Raw genomic sequence first — 20375 nt, 5'->3', positions numbered from 1 at the left:
TTTCAGCTGATGGCCTTCTGAAGTGTGAAGACAGTGCTTCCGCCTCCCAGTGTGGTACGTTCTCTTGTTGATTACAAAGAAGCAGGGATCAACAACTGAGAAAACAAGTCAATCGAATGCTTTCTGCTCTTGGCCTGAGAGAAACGGCTCCTTCCGCGCCTGTCAAGCACCTTTACAAGCCAAGCTCCGAGAGATCTGACCCCTTCCCTTCACCTCCCTAAAATCTCCTCAAAGGAGGCAGAGAACAGTGGCGTCTGCTTCTCTTTGCTTGGGGTGGGGCGGGAGAGCCAGGGACAAAGACAGAGTCTCTCTTTACAGATGCAGAAAACAAAGCAATGTACTGTATTAGAGCCTTTCAAAGAAATTCATCCACACTCCACCTTTACAATAGCCACGTTCAATCTCCTTCAGCATGTGAATGTATAACAGGCACCTACCGTGTGCCCGGCAGTGCCCTGGCCAGTGAGGGGAGGCAACAGAAAGGTCTGTCACCTCACTGGCCCTTGGAAACTCTACTTGGAACACAAGACCTGCCCACTCAGAACCGACATACGGGGCAAAGGAGTAGGGGTAGCATGGGATTTGGATTCAGTGATAGAACTCAAGGCCAGCTCTTCAACTTCGCTGGCTGAGTGGCTGCCAGCGTGAGGACAGTGCCAGGATGGTAGGATGGTTGTAAAGTATGAGTCTCTGGGTGCACAGTGCTCAGCAGATGATGACAGAAGACAGTGCTGACCTCTGGGTCAGGCGTTGTTCCATTAACTTATTTAATTCTCAGTTTGCATGGCACAGAGTGGTTCAGGGACTTAGCCAAGGTCACATAGCTAGTAAGTGGTAGAGTCAGGATATGAAGCCAAGCAGTTATTTGGGTTATAAGCATCTGCCATTAAGTGATTTTGGCATGAACCATGACGTCTGTGGAAGCTCAGACAAGAAAGAAAGCACGGGGACAAGAGTGGCTGGGAAGACCTCTCAGAAGAGCAGGACGGGAGCTAGATTTGGAAGGTGGGGATGGAATTGCAAGAGGGAGAGCACACGGTGGAACGCGGTGGCTCAGGCCTGTAATCCCAGCACTTTGGGAGGCCAAGGCAGGAGGATTGCTTGAGCCCAGGAGCTCAAGACCAGCCTGGGCAACATAGTGAGATCCTGTCTCTACAAGAAATTTAAAAAATTAGCCGGGCATGGTGGTGCATGCTTGTGGTCCCAGATGCTCAGGAGGCTGAGGTGGGAGGATCGCTTGAGCCTGGGAGATTGGGGCTGCAGTGAGCCAGGGCAACAGAGTGAGACCCTGTCTCAAAAAAAAAAAAAAAGAGGGAGAACACACACACACGCACACGCATGAACACACACGTGCACACACATGCACGTGCGCGCACACACACACGCAGATATTGTCCCTTGGGGGCAAATGCTACTGTTACACTTCCAGAGAGATCAGCTGCCTTGTCTGAGGCTCTCCAGCTCTGGGGCTAGAACAAAGAAGGTATCCTGACCTCATTCTCTTGAAGTTTTCATTCTGAAACAGGTAAGATACTCAGCAGGCCCTGAAACTGTTCTGATTGAAAGCACAAGGCCACCTTGAACTCAGGACCTCAGGTCTCAAGCCCAGAACATTTGTACACTGGTCCCCCATGTGCTCCTATCTCTCTCGCCTGTGGGAAGCACTCTTTATGGGGGCACTATAACTCAGTGATTTGGAATCAGCCAAGAGTGGGTTGTTTGTGTCTTGATTTTGCCACTTACTGAACGGTGGAACTTTGGGCAAGTTCTCACACTTCTCCAAGACTTGGTCTCCTTAACGGTAGAATGGGACAATAACGCCTATCTCTCAGGGAAACACAAAGCCCCCAGCCCAGTGCATGGCTCACTATAGTCCTCAGTGACTGGGCCACTTAGCAGTGCAAACTCCGGATTTCGGGTGCCCACCTCACCTCATAGATGTTGAATTGGCTTTGCCCACGGGCCAGCTCCCGGTAACTGGTGGTGAACTCCCCAATGAAGTCATGGCTGCAAGGGAAGACGGCGGCTGAGACCAAGGCCAGGCTGGGCTCTGCCTCTGCCCAGCCCCAGCCTTGCACACATCCATATTTCTCTGGCTCCCAATTCTACCTGAGACTCCACTCCAGGGGCACATGCCAGCAGACAGGCTGGGTCCGTGGGAAGAGAGCCCAGTGTTGCCCTCAGAGGAAGATACCCAATTGTCACCCAGCAAAGAACAGGGCCCTGGAAGAAGGGCACCCACTTCTACTTGGATCCTTGTTTGACCAAGGGTATTTGGGGGACAATTGGGGAAATTTGAATATGAAATGAATAGTGAATGGTATTTAAGAATATTGTGGCTGGGTGTGGTGGCTCACACCTATAATCCCAGCACTTTGGAAGGCCAAGGCAGGTGGATCACCTGAGGTCGGGAGTTCGAGACCAGCCTGGCCAATAAGGTGAAACCCCCATCGCTACTAAAAATACAAAAATTAGCTGGGCGTGGTGGTGGACACCTATAATCCCAGCTACTCCAGAGGCTGAGGCAGGAGAATCGCTTGAACCCAGTAGGTGGAGGTTGCTGTGAGCTGAGATCGTGCCACTGCACTCCAACCTGTGCAACAGATGGAGCGAGACTCCATCTCCGAAAAGAAAGAATATTGTTCAATGTGTCAAGTATGATAATGGCATTTGTGAGTAAGTGGGACATTTTTTATTTTTTGGACATTTTCAATGAAGTATTTAAAGGTAAAATGCCATGATGTCTATAATTTAAGCTACATTAGCAAAACATAGATGAAGCAAATACAATAAAATTGAACAAATGTTAAATTCAGGTGATGGGCTTAAAGGTGTTCATTAAACCCTTCTCTAATAAGATTATTTTTAAAACACAATAAAGCGATGTCCAGCTGGGTGTCTAGAAGTGTTTTCTGCCGTGCCCACACCTCTGGAGTGCTTACATCAAGCACGGCCAAGACTTGTACACGGCAGAACTCCCACTGACCCCAGGGTTGGCTCCTTTAGCTTTCCCGGTTACTGCCAGAGGGCTGTGGCCAACGTGCTGGCCTGGGGCATCCAGCCGGAGACTCATGCCCAAGAGGTGTCTCTGGGGCCCCGCCCCTCCCCCATGAGCCTACACTGTATTGTGTCTACATATTTACAGCTCTCAGCGTTCTATGAGCAACTTCATGGTGGGACCCACTGGCATCTGGTGGCTGGCCCCAACTGCCACAGAAGAGGAGACTATTCCAGGCAAAGAAGTATGGGAACGCCAGGGTAAGACTAGGCAAATTGCAGGTGGAAACAAGAAGCTGACTGTGAGGTAGCTGAGAGGCAAGGAGGGGAGGGCATAGCGGCTCTGGAGTTTCTTGCAGGATGGTTGGCCTCAGGGGAAGGCGAGTTCCTTGGAAGGGGACTTGGGTCTCACCTGGAGCTGTATTTGCATAGCACTTTACATAAGATGAGACAAACCCCCTGTCCATATCACAGACTTGGGAGGTACTAGAGGACACTGGGGGGACCTTGAAGTCCTCCTAAGTCACTCCTTGGCAGTGCCACAGAATGGAAATGTCACAAAAGTCAGGGTGACATATTTGGATTTGGCTCAACCGACAAGTAGAAGCTAGGGAGGCTTCTGGACTGAAACTTCGAGCGGCCTGCTCTTGCCCTCCTCTATGGATTCCCAGCAGTACTGGCCTCCCAAAGACCCTGAGTGGGGAGCACCCTCCCAGCAGCCAGGCACAGCCCTACGCAGGCCCTGTCTCATGGCCCATGAGTCCACTCACGCCTCCTAGCTCACCCTTCCCACAGCCCATTCCCTCAGTCCTGGCTCTCTGCACACAGCTCCTCTGATGAGCCGAGGGCTGTACGGGTACAATTGGCCTCCCCTCCAGGTTGCGGGGAGTCTCTAAGGGCTGTGTTTCGGTCGCCCCACAATGCTTAGCCCAAGGCCTCACACAGAAAATGTGTCCATGAATGCTCAAGGTTCACTAGTGCCCTAGAACATGCACTCTTCAGAAAGCCCCAAATTCTGCCACAGGTGGGGAGATTGCGGGTACTGGCAGGCCCCTGGGCAGCTATTTGGGGAAAAGGAGGCCTCTTATGCCCCTCACACCATATCCTGCAGGACAGAGGTCCTTTGGTGCCTCCCTGGAGCTGGATGGGGAGGAGCTACTGTGGCAGAGGACTCCTCACACACACACACAAACCCAGGCTCCCTCACCCCCAGAGCCGCTGCGGGTGGGAGCCTGGTCACAGCTCCCCACTGGAGGGCAGGGCCCAAACCCCTTCCCAGTGGCTGTCCCCATCCCCAACCACCTTCTCGCCCTCCTGCCTGCTTACCTGCCGTCCCGATCCCAGTCATATACTTCCACCTTGATGGTCCTGCAAAACAAAGGCCTTTGCTGGGATGGGCCCAACCCCACACCCACATGGCTGAGGATGGGGCCCTCTTCGTGTTCCCAGATCAGATGGGGAGGCCAGGACTCCCTCTAGGCCCCAGGGCCCTGGGTGGGGAGGCAGCGGCCTGAGAGATAAAGATCTCCTTGAGGTCTTTTAGGAAAGGCCTTAGGAACAGGGCAGCCAGGGCTGTGTAGGGACCACCCAGAATTTCAAGGAGGATGTGGGAAAAACAGTTGCAGACTTCAGTTCACCCCACCTTCTTCTTGGCCACTGCAGAAGGGGCCTAAGCCCAGCATGGAGCCGCACTGTGGATTTACCAGGGGTGGAGGAGCCGGGAGAGCGGGAGTGTGATGCTCCCTGGATCTCAGGCTCTGGCAGGGTAGAGGGGAGGGGAACAAGACTGCTTGTTGATGATCTGAGGGCTTTGGGTGTGGGAGCCAGCCCTGCACATCAGGGAGGAGCCCAGGGCCCTGGCTTGGGGATGGCCCGCTGAGCTTTTCCATCTCCACGACTGGCTCCTGAGTGAGGGTGTAATTATCTTCATATTTTAGCCTGGCTGCTTTAATTAGTTTGTTTTGACTCCTATGCATGGGGATGGGCTTTGAGAGCCCATTTTATTTTTAGCCACGTTCCCATGGCAACAGGCTAGCGGACCAGAGCTGGAGGAGGGAGGTGGAGGGTTGCCGTTAACCCTTGGTGCCAGCTGCTCGGTCCTCCAGGGATGCCCAGGGACAGGGGAGCTGCAAGGGTCCCACAGCAGGGTCAGGTTTGGGGAGGTAGGAGGGGCCTGGGGAGCTGGGGTCTTCAGCCTTCAGTTTTTAGTGGGGTGCACAGAGGCAGCTCCCTGGGCATGTCTCTGTTAACACCCCATCATCTCGCCCATCTCCTCGGGCCTGCAGGAGTCAGCCTTGGGCTTCTGTGGCCCCCCCAGGAGGAGGCGCTGTCTCCTTTCAGATGAGCCTCCTCTGGACTGGGGGTAGAGGACAGATCCACCGCAGCAGGGCAGAAATTGTTCTGAACCAAGGAATGCCCGATAGGTTGTGCACAGGACTCCTGTACAATGGGGCAGGCATAGAAGCCCACCATTTAAAGGAATCCTTTAAATTCTTGTGAAAAACAAAAAACCATGTCTCTTTGAGATGAATTATTGTGGAAAGGGAAAAAAATCACCTAAGCCCCTGAAGGTGGGCTGATGAGCTGGAAAGAGTGGAAAGACCACGACAGCCCTAGGCTTGGACCTGGGCCCCTCACTAGGGGACCTGAAATGTCACTTAATCTCCTTGAGCCATAAACCACCATTGAAAGGAGAAGTAATAACGGCCTTGCAGAACAGCTGCAAGAACAAGCCAGTAAAGCCTGCCTGCTGCATGGGAGGGTCTCTACAAAAACGCCTCCTTCTCTCCACTTCATCATTTGGCTGCTCTCTGATAGGATTTTTGGTTTGTTTTGTTTCTGTTTTTTGAGATGGAGTCTTGCTCTGTTGCCCAGGCTGGAGTGCAGTGGCGTGATCTCAGCTCATTGCAACCTCCGCCTCCCGGATTCAAGTGATTCTCCTGCCTCATCCTCCCAAGTAGCTAGGATTACAGGCATGTGCCGCCATATCCAGCTAATTTTTTGTATCTTTAGTAGAGACGGGGTTTCACCATATTGGCCACACTGGTCTCGAACTCCTGACCTTAAGTGATCCAACCATCTGGGCCTCCCAAAGTACTGGGATTACAGGCATGAGCCACAGTGCCTGGCCTCTGATAGTCTTACATATGAAATTTACTTAAATCAGGGGACACTTGAGCCCAGGTACTTGGGCTTTGCAACTCTCGATTCAAGCCTGACTGCCTGGCCAAATCAGTGGCAGCTTTTCAGACACAGACTCCCAGGCCCAGCTCTGGGCAAGACTCAGCAATCTGTTTGTAAGGCTTCCCTGGTGACTGTGCCGTGTGTGTTCTGGGGTGATGGCCTCCACCCCACTGTCAGATGGGAAAATTGAGCCCTAAGAGCCTCCAGTGACTTGCCCAGAGTCACCCAGCTGAGGGTCTGAGCCAGGAAGACGAGCAAGTCCCTGACTCCCAGTCCAGGACTTCGGTCATAGCCCCACAAGGCTGAAGTCTCTCTACGCCTGCCTAGTGGCCTCCCAGTCCTTCCCCAGCCTGCTAAGCTCTGCAGGGGACCTTCAGAGACCCCAGCAAAGAATAGCTGTCCTCTGACCACCAACATCAGGTGACTAGATGGGTGATGGCCACATGCTCAGAGGCTAGAGGAGGACCCCAGTCGTGGTGACAGTCCTGGATATCCACAAAATCACTGGGGAAAGTTTTAATCCCAGGCCAGATGGCCTGATTTAATTGGTGTGGATGGGACTCAGGCCTGGGTAGTTTTGAAAAGTTCTCTGATGGATTCTAGCCTGCAGCCAGAGCCACTGACCTTCTCTAGAAGACTACACTAGTTTTCAAACTTGGTTGCACTTTGGAATCCCCCCAAGATTCCACATTGGAATCCCCCAAGATGACACATTGGTGTCAGCTTTAGAAATAGTGACACCAATGTCTTACCCGAGAGATTCATGATAAATTGGTCTGGAGTACAACCTAGGCATGGGAATTGTTAAAAGTTCCCCAGGGGATTTGAACTTGCAACCCAGGTTGAGAGCACTGAGTGTGAGATTCCTGTGGAAACTCAGCCTGGCCTCCATTAAGGCTCCAGGGATGGCTGCAGCCTGGAGGTCAGATTAGCTCAAAGGCTGTAACTCCAGCCTTGGGAGAGAAGGAGGTGAGAGAAATAGTGCCCAGAGATAGGGGAAGGCAATGGGGAGAAGACAAATAAGGCTTTCACTACTCTATTCCTGGTTTTTTTTTTTTTTTTTTTTTTGAGACAGAGTCTCACTCAGTCACCCAAGCTGGAGTGCAGTGGTACAATCTCAGCTCACTGCAACCTCCGTCTCCTGGGTTCAAGCAATTCTCCTGCCTCAGCCTCCTGAGTAGCTGGGATTACAGGCGCATGCCATCACATCCAGCTAATTTGTATATTTTTAGTAGAGATGGGGTTTCACCATGGTGGCCAGGTTGGTCTCAAACTCCTGACCTCAAGTGATCCGCCCACCTTGGCCTCCCAAAATGCTGGGATTACAGGCGTGAACCAGCGCGCCCAGCCATATTCACAGTTCTGTGGCCGACCACCCTGGCTGGGCTGCCTGAAGTCATTGTAGATGCTACTTGTCACCTGCTGGACTTGGCTCCAAACCCCTTAGCACAGGGCCAACAAAAGCTGCGGTCTGGCTGACCGTGACTTCTGGGGCCAGCACCCAAAAGAACAGGCTTGTTGGGTGTGGGAAAATGAAATGGGCTTCAGCAGACCATCAAATGAACACCTTATCTGGCATAAAAAGGCCTAGAACTGAGGCCTAACCTAGGAGGTAGCAAGGTGGGCAGAAAAGACCTTGGCTCTGGGGTGAGCAGCCCTGGCCGGCAGTCCCAGCTCTTCCAAGTACTAGGTCTATTGCCCTGAGCCACTGGCTTAACCCTCAGACACTCCCCTCCTTTCCAAATTGAGAAAAATCACACCCACTTTGGAGTTGCTGTGCAAGTAAAGTATCTCCACATACAGTCAGCACTAGACACATGTTGCTCCGTTCCTGTCTAAAACACTCTATCCCTTTATCCAAGCTCTTGTCTCCCAAACAATTCCCATGCTTCTTGAAAATATCAGTTCCAGCCGGGTGCGGTGGCTCAAGCCTGTAATCCCAGCACTTTGGGAGGCTGAGACAGGCGGATCACAAGGTCAGGAGATCGAGACCATCCTGGCTAACACGGTGAAACCCCGTCTCTACTAAAAATACAAAAAACTAGCCGGGCGAGGTGGCAGGCGCCTGTAGTCCCAGTTACTCGGGAGGCTGAGGCAGGAGAATGGCGTAAACCCGGGAGGCGGAGCTTGCAGTGAGCTGAGATCCAGCCACTGCACTCCAGCCCGGGCGACAGAGCAAGACTCCGTCTCAAAAAAAAAAAAAAAAAAAAAAGAAAAGAAAAGAAAATATCAGCTCCATGAGACCAGGGATTTTTGTTTGTTTGTTTACTGCTGTATCTTCAGCTTCTAGAACAGTGCCTAGCCTATATCAGGTGCTGTATACATATTTGTTGGCTGACTGAGAGCTCCTAACAACTTTATGAAATGGGCTGTGAAGGTAATAATACCTTCATTCTACAAAATCACAAAAGGAGGACAAGAGTATGTGGCTTTTCCTGAGTCACACAGCTGGTCAGTGGTGATGCCAGGAGTCAGTGACCTGGGCCTCTGGACACCTAGGGCCACACACAATGACAGAGCCAGATATGTGTGAGCCTGGTCAAGTCAGCAGGGATGAGAGACACCAGCCAAAACGCCAGGCTGCCCCCCACTGCACCCCAACCAGCTCTCTCTCTCGTTTCCTCCCAGGCGAACTGTAGGGTCTGCCTCCTAATGAGCCTCTGCCTCACAGGGGGAAGGTTTCCCTGCAGGCTTACAAGTCCCGAGAGCTGACAGGCCCTGAGGGGTTTTGCCTTAAATGGACCTGAGTCAGTCCAACACTCCACTCTTCAGGAAGAGGAGCATCAGGGCCTCACCTGGGGCAGGCAGTGAGATTGGCAACAATCTCGGCCCCCAGCTTGCACTGTCCAACAAGGGGCAGTGCTGCAGTGACTGTGCCTCCTGTCTGAGCCTCAGCTTCTGCATGTGAAAACCGAGAATGATAAGACACCCTTCGTCGAGGCCATCTGTGGAGGTGCCTGATAGGGTGCCTGGCCCTCCTGGAAGCTCATCTGTGGCCGGATGCAAAAGAGAAGCAAGTCATACATCAAGGGTGCCAGGCAGAAGTGGGAAGCTGTGGTGACTCCTTTCCTCTCTCCAGGTGAGGACTCCACACACTTAACACCCTTTTAAAATCTACTCATTCAGCATCAAGTGTGAGCAGCCTGACCCAGACAACTGTGGTTTAACAGGGACAAATCCTCAAGTCACAGAACGATTAAGAGAGTAGGGCAAATTGCAGGAATGCAGGGGAAGTGCTTTTTGTCATCAGCCCACTTTACCCCACTGGAAGGCTGGATTGTCTCTGACCCTGATGCCACTTCCTGTGACTTCAGCTCTGCTCAGCTGTGTCACTCAGGTTTGGCCTTGTGTGGACTGGACACAGGGCAAAGGCAGGGAGACTCCAGGCCAGAGGGCCAGGCCAGAGGCAATTTCAACAGGAGGGAAATGCAGCTTCTCCTTACTCTGGCAAGTTATATAATATCTTCTCCTCTATTTCCCTTGTAAAATGGGCACAGCACTAGTAGCCGGCTCCTAGGGTTATTGTAAAATTTAAATTCACAAAATAAGATAATGCATTTAAACCAATTAGAATACAACTTGGTCCATGTCCTAAGTCCTCAGTAACTGTAATCATAGTACCTGGCTTCTGCACCCATCCTTCCAAGAACACTGCCCTTTCTCATCAGGCCCGGTTCCCATCCTCCTGTACCTCTTCTCACAATAGGAAGGGATGCTCCCTGACCGTGCCGCCCTCCTCTTAGTTTCCTGCTATCCCTCTGACCGTCTCCTCTTCTTTCTCGCTCCTGGCCTCTGGCACCCCCAACAGGGTCTCCCAGGGCACCAGATCTCTGGCCACCCCCCTCCTGGGGACCCCCAGACTGTTGTCCCCTCCTGCTTTAGCTGTGCCTGGTCCATAGTTGCCTCCACTCAATGTGGATGAAACCATGTTTACCTCTCTTTCCCCAACCTCTCAACAGCAGCAGCTTGTGTTCAAACAACAAACATAATCTTTATAACTTATGACGGATAATTTTTTTAAAAATGGGTTGCAGATAGACTGTGAAAAGAACTGCATAACACAAATCTGTGGGTGAGAATCTGGCTCCCGATCACACTGCCCGTTTCTGTTGGTGGTACCGCCTTTTCCTGCCCTCGAATGCTGAACCATTATCCCTTCCCCTCTTTCACTCACCCAGGCAGGTATCAAGGCCTTTTGGGTCTTCCTCTTCCTTCTTGCTGTTCCCCTCTCCTCTCCCCTCTGAATTATTTGGTATTAAAGCCAGAAGGACGTTAATGCTTTGAGGACTAAAACCAATCCAAGCAGCTTCCCTACCTCTCATCAGAAAGCAGAACTGCCCCTAACCCTGAGCAAGGTGCTCATTAGTAAGCCTCCCCCAGATGTACCCTGGTCACAGCTCTGTCATGCCATGTCTTGGCTATTTGGCAACAGAGCATAGGGATTAACAACACAGAACCTAGAGCCAGCCTGCCGGGGTCCAAATCCTGGTTCTACCATCATCTGGCAGCAAGACACTGGGTAAGTTACTTAATCTCTCAGGGCCTGTCTGTCTCCTTACCTGTAAAATGTGGATAGCACCAGCACCTCTTTCCAGCGAGCTAATTGTTGGGAGGATTAAATTAGTTCCTATATATAGCACTTAGAGCAGGGCCTGGCCCATGGTTAAGTGCTATAGGAGTCTTCACTATTATTATGACCTGTCTGTCTCCCCACTGGCCTGGGAGCAACCTAAGAGGGAGGCTTGGGTCCAATAGCTTAATAGGCTCCCACAGCACCCAACACAGTGCCTGGGGCCTGACTGGCTTGGAAGACACGGCTGTTGGGTTAAATCAGCTATGGTTCTGTGAGGCTCCCAGAGGTGCCTTGGATGGAGGGGACAGTGGCCTCATTTTCCTGCACAGGGCCCTCCCCTGCCTACCCTGGAGGGCCTTCCGATGCTGGCACCTCCTGAGTGGCTGTTGGGTGCGTGGGTTACAGGGTTACACTAGGGCTGGGGGGTGGGGGGACAGGCCTGATCGCTCTCAGAGCCAGAGTGGCATGCCTGGCCTCCTTGATTAACACTACTGTCTGTCACGTCATGGCAGATCTGTTTCTGGACATGGGGGAGAGCCATCCTGCAGGGAGATGAGGCTAGGTTCTGACTCAGAGAGGGAGGTGGGAGCCTGCCCCTCCCACCAAATAAATACCCACCTCCTCCAATGGCCCAGTGGTGAAGCCAGGCCTCTGAGCCCTGCTGCCCCCTTCACTGTCCCTGACAAAGCTGGCTTCTGCAACCCTGGGAGCTCCTCCCTAGAGATACAGGGTTGTGGGGGGTCAGCTGGGCCCCCCAGCAACCTCAGGGCGGTTGTGTCAGGGATCCCCAATTCCTTCTGCCCTGTGAGACTTTAACTGGCCCACTCTCCCATCCCCCTACCTTGAATTTTCTCTCACTTTGTTTCCATCTCCCTTTATTCCCATGTCTCTGTCCCCAGGATCCCCCTCCCCTGACTTTCCAGCCTTTCCTGGGCCTTCCTTAGAACTCACTGCTCCAACCAGCCTGTCCTCCCATCCCCTCACCCACTCTAGAAGCCCCAGGAGCCAGCTAGACGGGTAACAGAGGCTTGTTTGACTGCAGCGCTAAGACAGTCTTTGTTCCCAGTCTTATTTTGTGCACTTATTTATCTGTCTAAAATACACGTGCACATCTGTGCTCCCTGTGGTCAGACCACAGGCTCCTTAAAGATGGGAATGCGACTCCGTTCGCTTAAATGCCACACAGCTAGAGGCGCCACGCTGGGACCCAGGAGGTACTCAATGACCACCTGTGGAACAGACTGTGGCATTTCTGTCCCAGCCAAGAGGCAGAAAAAAGAGCAAGCTCATGTCTCAAACTGGCAGCCTGGGGGTTTCTTCAGAGGGAAACAGGGGTGCCTAGAGGCCATTCATCTGCCCATCATCCCCTTAACATGCCTTGTCAGGCTCCCAGCTGCCCCAAGGTATCTGTGTTTTTGTTTGCTTGTTTATTCTCTTTTTTTGTTTTTAAGGTTTTCTTTCTTTCTTTTTTTTTTTTTTTTTTTTTTTTGAGACAGCATCCCAGGCTGGAGCATGGTGGTGCAATCACAGCTCACTGCAGCCTTGAACTCCTGGGCTCAAACGATCCATTCACCTCAGCCACCTGAGTAGCTGGGTCCACAGATGTGCGCCACGACACCCAGATAATTTTTTGTAATGTTTTAATTTTTTTAATTTAGTTTTAAATTTAAAAAAATTTTTTTGTAGAGATGGGTGTCTTGCTATGTTACCTAGGCTTGTCTTGAACTCCTGGATTCAAGCTCATCTCAGCCTCCCAGAGTGTTGGGATTACAGGTGTGAGCCACTACACCTGACCTGAGGTGTCTGTTTCGACACCCTAGTGTTCCTGTCGGAGTGACCTGAAGAGGCCCAGCTTTCTTCGCTGTCCAGAGAGCCCTGCCCATGAGCCCCCTACCAGCTCACCCACCTGAGCTGTAGCAATCACCAGGAGACGGGCATGGGTTCTCGTGACTCAACAGAAACCAACACAGTCTCACAGCTCCCATTTTGGGCGGCCCCACTGTCTCTGGGCACTTGCTACAATGTATAATTACATGTTTCCTTATGTGATTATTGGATTAATGTCTGCCTCCCCTACTGGCATGTAAACTCCACGAGGTTGGGTGAAGGGTGAAGGCTGCACGTTTGTTCCCTGCCGATTTCCCAGCATCTAGCACAGTGCCTGGTACATGATAGGGGTTCCCTAAACATCTGTGGATGAGATGCTAAATTTGGTATTTTAGGCACACCAGAGCCTCGTTGTGTAGGTTGTGTTGTGTGAGCGTCAATGCAGTCCTGTATAGTAGGCAGACATTTAAATACCCATTTTACAGATAAGGAAACTCAGGCTCAGACAGGTCAAGGATTGCCCAGGTTGACAGCGCTTTTTGGTCACAGAGTCAGCATTAGCAACCAGGTATATGGTATCCACACTCCACAATCTACACTTAAATGATGATGAAGATGATAGCCAACATGTAATAAGAGTAGGCATATGTTAAAACAAAAAATCTAGCCTGGGCAACATGGCGAAACCCCATCTCCACCAAAAACATAAAAAATTAGCTGGGCGTGGTGGTGCATGGTTGTGGTACCAGCTACTCGGGAGACTGAGGCGGAAGGATTGCTTGAGCCCAGGAGGTGGAGGCTGCAGTGAGCTGAAATTGTGCCACTGCACTCCAGCCTGGGTGAAAGAGTGAGATTCCATCTCAATCAAAAAACAAAAAAATCTGCCAGGCATGGTGACTCACACCTGTAATCCCAGCACTTTGAGAGGCAGAGGCGGGTACGCTGCTTGAGCTCAGGAGTTTGAGACCAGCTTGGACAACATGGTGAAACCAGTCTCTACTGGAAAAAAAAAAATTGCTGGGCTTGGTGCTAGGTGCCTGTAGTCCCAATTATATTCAGGAGGCGGAGATGGGAGGATCGCTTGAGCCTGGGAGGTCCAGGCTACAGTGGGCTGTGATGGCGCCACGGCCACTGCACTGCAGCCTGGGTGACTGAGCGAGACCCTGTCCAAAAAAGAAAGAAATCCCAGGAGCTCTTTGCATTCCACCCCTACCCCGTTTGTTTATGGCAATTAGGCTGGCAGGATGTATCCCTGGGATCTTGACTCCCCAGTCTGTTGGCCAGGAGCTGGGACCAGCTGCCTCTGCCTGCATCAACACCCTGCTTCCCTGCTGCCGTCTGCTCCTCCACTGGGAACAATGAAAAGACAAGCTGCTGAGCTCCAGGCCTGGGCACCCGGGGCACCCATCTGGGTTTCCCTGGAATCCTTGGCACTTCCCATCCCCCTAGCCTTGGGAGTTTCCCACCAGTGGGGGTGCCAGACAGAGGAGAAAGAGGTGGGGTGGGTGGGGAGAGGAGGATCTGTGAGGCTGTGAAGAGGCAGACATTGCCAGGTGCAGCAGGGGAAGAGTGGAGAGGCTCACCAAGCCCCAGCCTGTGCAGGGCATCCCCCACTGCACAACTCCAGAAGGGCTGGTTCCTGCTGACGGGACTGACCATGTTCATATGAATGCGGCCTCCCTCACTTGTGCTTGGGGCGGGCCCAGAGCAGAAGAGAAAAAGAAGGGACATTTTGTCATCTCACCGATCATAGTCGCCGTTGCAGAGGGCTCTCACAGGAATGGAGAAAGTTTGCCAGACTGGATTTAGGGTGTTCTTCATGACCTCCGTTTTGTGGCAAATGGTGAACCTGGTGAGGAAGAAGAGAGGGAAGGCTGTCAGGCCCAAACCCAAGGAGGTGAGGTGAATGCAGGTCAACAGAGAAGTCAACTGGTTCACATCTCTGGTTCCCAGACGATGGAAATGATGGCTTCAAAAGGTGATGAGCTGCCCGTCACCAACAGCAGCCAAGCTGATACTAGTCGGCCATCTGCTGGTGACGCTGCAGAAAGGGTTCCTGTACCAGGTAAGGACCTGGAGATGGGGACAAACCCCAGGGTGTCAGGAGCCCTGGGTTCTAGCCCCTACTCTGGGGCCACCTCACTGTGTGACCTTGAGCAAGCTCTTCCCTCTCTGGGCCTCCAGCTCCTCACCTGTAAACCCAGGCAGTGACCCTCTATCAAAGATTCTCCATCTGCCATCCACAGAAGGATGAGCAGATGAACTTTAGGGGTCTGTGAATCCCGGAAACACTGGGAGAAATTAGATGTATGGGTTGTTTGTGCCTGCTGCTCCTCTGGCCTGGAATATTCTCTCCCCTATTTCCATCTTTATGACTCACTCCTCACTACCTTCAAACGCCATCTCCACGAAACCTTCCCTGACTACCATGTCTAAAATTGACAGCTGCCTGGTCTCCTGCCTCTCACATCCCCTAGACTCCTCCCAGACTTTTTTTTTTTTCTATTTCATTTGTCACCATTTGACATTTTGATATGGTCTATTTTTTCCTTATTTATTCTGCTCATGATCCATCACTAAAATGTAAGCTCCATAAGAGCAAGGATTTTTGTCTTTTTTGATCACTGGCACATCCCTAGTGCCTAGAACAGTGCCTGGCACTTCGTAGGTATTCAATAATTCTTTACAAATGAATCAATGTATTTCTTGGGGGCGAGTTTCCATAGCTTTCACTGGTATGTCAGTCCAGTGAAATTAAAGCCCCTGACTTAGATGAGCTCTAAGACCCTTTCTGCTTTTCCCGTCTGAATCCATGAACCCGCTTTGCAAACTAAAAGTACAGAATTGACTTACCCCAGATGGGCCCTAATCTGGTGTCCCTGCCCACGCCCCACGCCATGCTTGGCTGGCCCCATCCTGGAAGCCAGCCCTGCCACATGGATGGGCAGCCACTACCAGGGCTGAGCCGGGGGCAGGGGCGTCTCTCTGAGATCTCCCACCACCAGCCCCAGCTACATCCCTGGTTGGAAAGGTCAGCTGAATAAGTGCCTGGGCTCCGCCCATACCCACACAGCCGGTGTCATTTCTTCTCTGGCAATTTTCAAGTCAAAATGTCATTCTGTCACCATGGCTTAGCATTTCTCTTCTCTGCTCCTTGTCGCCCACCCACTGGAGTGTGGAGATGCATGTGGGAGACCTCCCCACACACCCCAGAGCTGGTGGCGAGGATGGAAATGGAGATGGGAGCAGGAGGGGCCGCAGCTGCCCAGGGCTGGGGCAGGCAGGTGAGGCAGGAAGAGGAGCCTGGGGCAGTGGGGGAGGAGAGCTGGAGGGACAACAAGGAGTAGGAAATGGGTGGTCCTGGAGGGAGAGAGGATGATACTGTGCAGAAGCCCTGCTAGGCTCCAAATATTACCCCCCAACCATCACACAGACCCCGTGGACCCTCTGGAGCCTCCCACCTCTGGAACCACTGACTTCTCCCTTTCCCTCCTCTCGCTTGAGAGCCAAGCTTGACCAGGTGTTCTAAGTGCAGCTCCAGGGGCACTTGCCTTCTCCCTCCTCCTGTGGCTGGTGTGACAGTTCCCTCTCCTGGCTCTCTCACTGACCTTCCTCCTAACCGGGGGTGCCTCTGCAGGCCTTCCAGTCTTCTCCCCGCAAACCCTCAGTGACCACTCTGTTCTCACCAGCGCAGCCATTGCCCTTTCACAGGGGCCGGATACTGGCCCACCTCTAGGCGGGCCTCCGGATCAGTTTCTTCAGTGCCACACAGGATCCCCGTCAGGGATCAGTGTCTCCTTGCCCTCGGAATGCTCCAGTTCACACTTGGAATGAAACTTGCCCCAAATAAACTCCCACGACCTCCCTGGTCTGATCAACCAGCTCCCCCACTGCTCTGCAAGCATTCAGGGTTCCCTTGGCTCCACTGCCAGGGAGAGAGCTCTGACTTCGGTCCCCATCCAAGTCCGGCCAACTGAGGTCCCCTCATTGTCCTTTTGCCCCCTTCCTCCCCTCCCCACTTCCTTCCCCTGCATTTCCACGGCACAGATCCAGGGTGGGAGCTGGTAGCACCTCCCACCAGTTCACCGTGTCAGTCACAAGGCTCTCCCTTTCCCCGCCCCCTCCCCACCCATCCCGCACATCACTCTGCTAGAGCAATCTTTCCCAAACACCCTTTGCAGTGCACCCCTCTCCTGCTCCCAAACCCCTCTCCTCCTCCCAGCCGGCCTCAGCCAGACAAGCCCAGCTTGACCCTGGCTCTGCCTCTCTGGAGGGGGCCTATGTGAATGCCCAGAACAATATGCAGGCCTTTTCCTCCCCCACATCAAGTCAAGTCAAAGTCAACAGAATTATTTAAAGAAATCCTTCTGGGAGTCCTTTGGTGAGACAAAGAATCCTTTTGTCATGCAAATGATCATACCTAATTTCCCTTGTTTTGTACGTTCAGGAAAACTGATTTTTAAATCAGTTTTCCCTTGAACTGAAACACACCTCCTCCTCGCCACTCCCCTGCCCCCCCAACCACACACACACACACACAATTTCAAGGGGAATTGGGGGGGTCTTTCTGCCCTCTGGGCACACTTGCTTTGCCCAAACATTTCTCCCTTCTCTAGCCCTTTATTCTTCCCTGCTCCCCCCACCCGCAAGGCGGGGACCCATTTTCTTCCTCTCCTTCAAAACCCGCTTCCAAGTTTCCCTTCTCCAGCAGCGCTTCTCTAATTAACCTCCCTGGCCCCATCGCTTCCTCATTCTGCAGAATCCAGCCTGTAAGTGGCCACAGCCCGCCAGAATTGTGGTGCTTAAAGAGACCGTGGCGACTACGTAATCCAACTGGATGAGAAAACAGGCCCAGAGAGGGGTCTTCACTTGCCCAGGGTCACACAACAGGCTGCTGGGGAGGACCTAGGTCCCCAGACCTTCCACCCAGAATCTGTCTCCCGGCATATATTGCTGACCTACATTTGCCAACATGCTGTGTACGCGTCCATCTTCTTGTGGGTGGCTTCCAGATCAGGGAGAAGAGAGGAGGAAACAGGGGCTTCAAAGTCTGGATTTTCAAATGAAGCCTATGTGGGGCCAGGCAGGGGAAAGGGTCCAGACTGGCCCTGTTGTGTGGGCAGTAGTGGGGGGCCAGGCTGCGGGCTGCTCAGAGGGCTGTGGGGACAGGGGCTGGGCTTGGAGACGGGAGCTGATTTGTGTAGAATGAAGGCGCTATCAGAGGTTTCCCATGAGGGACTGGTCCCCTATTCCTGCCCTAGCCCTGTTTTTGCCTAGTCCCCCCACCCTCCAAATACCTAGCCCCACCCCTCAGTACTATGATGAGACCTACAGAATGGCACCACCAGCTTAGAGGCCGCCCCGACCTTTCACTGACCACACCTAGGTGCCCAGGGCACTACCCTGGGGTCCTGGACTTCCACCTGGAGCCCTTGCCCTCTCTAGAGCAGGAGATGGGTCCAAGCCACCCTGCCCGGTAAGTCACCACCACCCGTCCATCCTTGACTCCAGAAGGGACAAGAAGGCACAGTGCACAAGTGCCACCAGAAAACTCACGTTCCATCCTCATTGCTTCTGTAGAATACCAAGAAGGGGTCAGATTTCCCAAAGAAATCTTTCTTGTCCAGCTTGTTGGCACAGAACTGCATGGTGGCGACATCCTGGTGGGAGGGAGGGAGAACAGGGTGTGAGGCAGGAGAAGGTGGAAGCACAGCTCCCGGACCCTGGCAAGCACGAGTCCAGGCACCAGCCCTGGTTGGAATGCACTGACTAAGTGCCAGGCCCTTATTCCATCCTCAGACAGCCCCCCAGCAGGCCTAGCAGACCACTTGGGTGGGGAAGCATGTGGAGTCCACAGCTGCCTCAGTTTGAATCCTAGCTCTGCCACTTTCTCTGTGTGAACTAGGGCAAGGTAGGTGACCTCTTGGAGCCTCAGTTTCCCCCTCTGGAACATGGGGCTGATGATAGCACACATCTTGCGGGGTTGTCATGAGGACTAAATGAGATCAAGGGTGTGACGTACTTGGCAGAGTGAGGCACATGGCAACCCCTGGATGTGAACACACATGGTTTCATTACACTTTCACTGAGTGGCTCAGAAAGGTGACAGAGCAAACCCAAGGCCAGTCTGAGCTTGATCTGCAAGCCCCAAAGCCCTCTCTCTGGCCACACTGCCTCACCACCTCACACCCATATGTGGTTCCTGGAGGAAGTTCGAGTTTCAGCAAAACTTTCACACCCACCAGGTCATAGGAGGCTCACCCAGTGCTCTCAGGTAGATACAGTGGGGTCTGTGGCCCATTTCACATTTAAGAAGCCAAAGGCTCAGAGCAGGGAGTGGCTTCCCCAAGTTCACCAAGCAGAACCCACCTGCTGAGTCCCCAGCCCTGCTCCCTGCCCCAGCTGACCCAACATGCAGAGAAGGTGTCCGGGCCCTGGTGCGGATCTCTGGACCTCTCAGCCCCTCAGCTTGTTGGGGCCAATGGGGCATTGGGAAGAGATGTCCCTGTCATCCCCTTCACCCCTCCCGTGTGGCCTCTGCAATTTGAAAACTCTGCATCCTGACAAATCGGCTTCGAACCGGCTAAGCTCAGGGCTCTGGTGTCCAGACACCAGGACTTGCCCTGCTCTTGGGGTCACTCTGTTCCCTCACACATCCCCCTTCCTCTTAATGAGGGGGAGTGTCTTGAGAAGGCTGACCCATAGCCCAGTGAGGACCAAAACAGTGGCAGAGAAGAAGACGTAGCTCCCATGAGGTTGAAGGTCTCGGTGACAAGATTGAGCGGTGGCTACGGTGGTTAGGAATATGGCTGCTGGAGCCAGGCTGCCTGCTTCAGTCCCAGTCCCATCCCTCCTTAGCTGCATGACTTAAGGCAAGTTATTCACCCTCTCTGTGCTCAGTTTCCCTACCTGTAAAATGAGGGTAATGGCAGTGCCTATCTTATAGGCTCATGAGGATAAAATGAGTTCATAGGAGTACAGCACTGTGTGCGTGTGAGCTATTATTATTTGAACACCTGTTCCCTCGCCCAGTCACAGTGTGTGTGACCTCTGTCCCTGCCCCACTCCCACCTCCAACACCTCACATGCCTTCCCTCGGGGACATCTGATGACAACAAACACAGCCTCCCTTCATTCATTCACTCACTCACTCATTCAACATTTATTAGATGCCGTCTGTGTAGGACAGTCACTGAGCTCAGCGCTTTATACCCCTTATCATATTTAGTCCTCAAAATAATGCTTTGTTACTTTTCACAAATGAGGAAGCTGGAGGTTGGAGAAGTTAGGTGACTTGCCCGAGATCACCAGCTGGTAACTGGTAAAGCAGAAAATTCACACATAAATAAACTAATTTCAAAGTCATGCCTCTTCCAGTATACCACTCTGCCCCCCTGAGAGAGAACAAATTACATTTCACCACTTCCCTGCTTTCTTTAGAATCAGCTGATTTCTTCAGACTCTGGACTTGTGTGGGCAGGGAGGGGCTGCATTCCTGTTACCCTGGGATGGGGAAGAGGCTGTAAGGACGGGTGGTGCTAGAGACAGAATGACCTGCCCAAGGAGAGGCCCAGGTAATGATGGCTTGTATTATGCTTCTCATCATCGCCCACCAGACAGGGAGAAGGAAGCTGGATTGGGGCCTTCCAAGGCCCTAGAAGCTCCAAGAATCCCTGAGCCTCCAGAGAAATCTAGGACCTCAGGCCTGGAATAAAAGAACAGCTGACTTACTGAGCACTTAACTAGATGCTAGGACCTGTGTTAAGCCTTTATACTTTATACAACCATACAAAAT

The 20375-nt window shown here is 52.5% G+C and overlaps 1 protein-coding gene across 4 annotated transcripts in view; it reads right to left on the bottom strand.

Annotated features, from left to right (window-relative positions):
* Positions 1 to 20375, bottom strand: part of CPNE5 (copine 5) — a 97202-nt gene that overhangs the window by 20363 nt on the left and 56464 nt on the right. For 2 of the 4 annotated variants that reach the window (XM_023212670.2, XM_031935643.1), the window contains 4 exons: positions 18137 to 18240; positions 14325 to 14429; positions 4324 to 4365; positions 1932 to 2007 (listed from right to left, as the gene is read on the bottom strand). In XM_023212670.2, coding sequence (XP_023068438.1) covers positions 1932 to 2007; positions 4324 to 4365; positions 14325 to 14429; positions 18137 to 18240 — 327 coding nt within the window. Of the gene's footprint in view, positions 1 to 1931; positions 2008 to 4323; positions 4366 to 4700; positions 4786 to 14324; positions 14430 to 18136; positions 18241 to 20375 lie in introns of those variants that run through there. The other 2 variants (XM_031935645.1, XM_031935648.1) reach the window with 1 other exon arrangement.

The sequence above is a fragment of the Piliocolobus tephrosceles genome, chromosome 5 (genome assembly GCF_002776525.5).
Source record: "Piliocolobus tephrosceles isolate RC106 chromosome 5, ASM277652v3, whole genome shotgun sequence".
NCBI lineage: Eukaryota > Metazoa > Chordata > Mammalia > Primates > Cercopithecidae > Piliocolobus > Piliocolobus tephrosceles.
The sequence above is the reverse complement of the archived record's forward strand: the minus strand, read 5'-3'. Positions and strand labels throughout refer to the sequence as shown.